General features: G+C 58.6%; 1 protein-coding gene across 1 annotated transcript in view; it reads right to left on the reverse strand.

The window, feature by feature from the left end:
• The window catches only part of MYBPC3 (myosin binding protein C3), a 25332-nt gene that overhangs the window by 6549 nt on the left and 16244 nt on the right, over window positions 1-2539 (reverse strand). Inside the window, exons 17-21 of the mRNA XM_019656320.1 lie at window positions 1867-2107; window positions 1506-1673; window positions 704-792; window positions 341-536; window positions 6-58 (exon numbers count right to left, since the gene is read on the reverse strand). Of these exons, the coding sequence (XP_019511865.1) occupies window positions 6-58; window positions 341-536; window positions 704-792; window positions 1506-1673; window positions 1867-2107 (747 nt within the window). The remainder of the gene's footprint in view (window positions 1-5; window positions 59-340; window positions 537-703; window positions 793-1505; window positions 1674-1866; window positions 2108-2539) is intronic.

Below are 2539 nucleotides of genomic sequence, written 5' to 3' on the forward strand. Positions count from 1 at the left end.
GCCACATTGAAACCCCATGCCTCCGTGACCCGAATATCCTGGGGAGGACTTGGCTTGTCTATAGGAGACAGACCCAGCTGGAGCAGCTTACCTCCTGGTGCTGCCTGAGCAAGGGCAGGGGACTCCAGGCTCAAGGGCCCCCATCAACCGTGCCAGCCTGGACCTGGCTGTCATCTTTTGCAGGGCTCTGGGCATCCCAGAGGAGGGGCCCCAGGACTGGAAGATGTAAAGCTCTTGGGCGGGGGTGGGGGTGGGGAGAAGTCCTTGGTGTTGGGTCCTGGCAGCCCAGCTCAGGGACAGGCAATGAGCAGGCTCAGAGGGAGGGCCCAGTGCCACGCACCAACGATCTGTAGGACCAGTGTCGCCTTGTCCTCCATGCTCTCAATGCGCAGAGTCACCTGGTAGGTGCCAGAGTGGGCACGGCGAGCGGCCCGGATGAACAGGATGGTGTCTGTGGGGCTGTTTCGGATGCTCACCTCCTCGCCTGCCAGTGGCTGCCCCTCTTTGGTCCAGGTCACCTGAGGTCGGGGCTTGCCCTGTGAGAAGGGACAGCTCACCCCCAAGCCTGGCTCTCCCTCAGGGCCGGCCACCACCCCAGCCTCGCATGCTCAGGTGAGGTCTCAGGGTGAGGTTAGCCCTGAGACACGCCCTTCTGCTAGGCATGAACAACACGCCGAGGGGCAGCGAAGGAGGCCAGCCCTACCTGGAAAGGAATGAGGAGGTTCACGGGCTCCCCGACTCTCTTCAGGATGGTCTGGCGTAGGTGCCTGGGCAGCTGCAGCCGTGGCCGCTCTGTGAGTTCAGAGTGGGTGGCTCAGCGAGGACCCACCATAGCCCAAGGCCTGAGGAGCGCCTCAGCTCCACTCGCTTTTGAGGCAGGGCCCAGAGAGCTGCAGCGAAGGAAAGTGCTGCCTCCTGGGCGCTCCCCCACTTTTGCTCCCCCTGATCCTAACCCCAAATGGTTCAGAAAGCTCCTGCTTCCAGCTGAGGCTCACCACACCACTACAAGAGGCAGGGATCAGAGAGGGTGAGCAACTTGTTTGAGGTCACACAGGCCAGGATACAAATCTAGGCTTTTGGACCCCATGTCCCATGCTGTTTCGACCCCTTTTTCCCCTTTGAGAATCAGTCCTTCGTTGGGAATAGAGAAATAGGAAGTGGATCCCAGATGGGCCAATGTGGCTCTGAGTGGCCTCACTGCTCAATCCTGAGCACACGGACAATACCTATCTGTTAGAGCTGAGAGACTCACAGAACAGAAGACGATGATATAATGACTTAAACACCTTCCCTGTTCCAGACGGGGGCTGACATGAAAACCAAGGGGGTGACTTTCTATACAGGTCTCCCTCTTCTGGGGCATGGATAAAGGCTTGGACCCCTCCTGTCCCCCTGCCCAGTGGTTAGCCCCTCCCTCTAGTAGGGTCTCACTATCCCCACCTCCACTGGCACCCAGAGTCAGGGTGTCAGTGGCAGGTCTTAACAACTGCACAAGGGGCACTCACGCAATATCTCCTGCACCGTCACAGGCTCCTTGGTGGTGATGGGGGCTCCAGGCCCTGCCACATTGTGTGCTCGCACCCGGAAAAGCAGCCGGGCCCCTGTGGGCAGGTCCTTCACCAGCATCGATGTGCGCTCTGTCAGTCCCTGAAGGGCAGCCACCCACTCTGAGCCTGAGGGCGGGGGTGGGGAGGCAAGACCATAGGCAATGTCAACATCGACACCCCACCCTGCTGCCCACCTGCTGGTGGCTGTCTGAGGTCTCCACTGCAGACAGGGCCCAGCAGGGTGACAGATGCCTGGCCTGGGGGACAGTTCAGAGAAGGGTGCTGGCTGTGGGCCCAGGGCCAGGCAGGGGACACTCACTGCCCTCCTGGCAGTACTCCACACTGTAGCCATCCAGGCCTCCAGCCCCTTCACGCTCCGGGGGCCGCCACTTGAGGGTGACAGTGGTGTCCGAGATATCCTCCACTGCCAGGTGGGTGGGCTCACTGGGGGGGCCTGGGCAGAGGAGAGATCGGAGAGGGGGCTGAGTCACATAGGGGGCTTCCCTTAGGCTGGCTTTCAAATATTTCAGCTCCATTAAGAGACATGTCTCTAGATAGGCCTAAAAGCAAACAATTACAAAAGAAGTCTCTAAATAGGAAAAAATACCCAAAGGACACAATAGAGCTTAAAAGGAGCCACTTCTGCCCGATAACTTAGGAAATGCTCTAAGGTAATTTAAGGAAAAAACTAGCCTGAAACCTGGGAGTTTCCTGGAGCTGTATAATTAGGTGAGTTGACTAAGAGTTGAGCAAACTGGAAGGCAGGCCCTAAAGACAGAGGCCTGGAGCCTTCTCCCCACAGGCATCCCTTCCTGCCATCTCCCCAAGCTGTGTCGCCTTCCTGGGCTGGAGGGGATGCCTGCCTCGGCCTCAGCTGCCCCCGCAGGCTCACAGATCCCGGTAGGGACAGTTGTCCTCAAGAAACTGCCATACCCTCAGTGTCTGTTCTACCCTCTCAACCCCCATTATACAGATGAGGAAACAGGCTTCAG

Source organism: Hipposideros armiger, unplaced genomic scaffold (assembly GCF_001890085.2).
Source record: "Hipposideros armiger isolate ML-2016 unplaced genomic scaffold, ASM189008v1 scaffold_258, whole genome shotgun sequence".
NCBI lineage: Eukaryota > Metazoa > Chordata > Mammalia > Chiroptera > Hipposideridae > Hipposideros > Hipposideros armiger.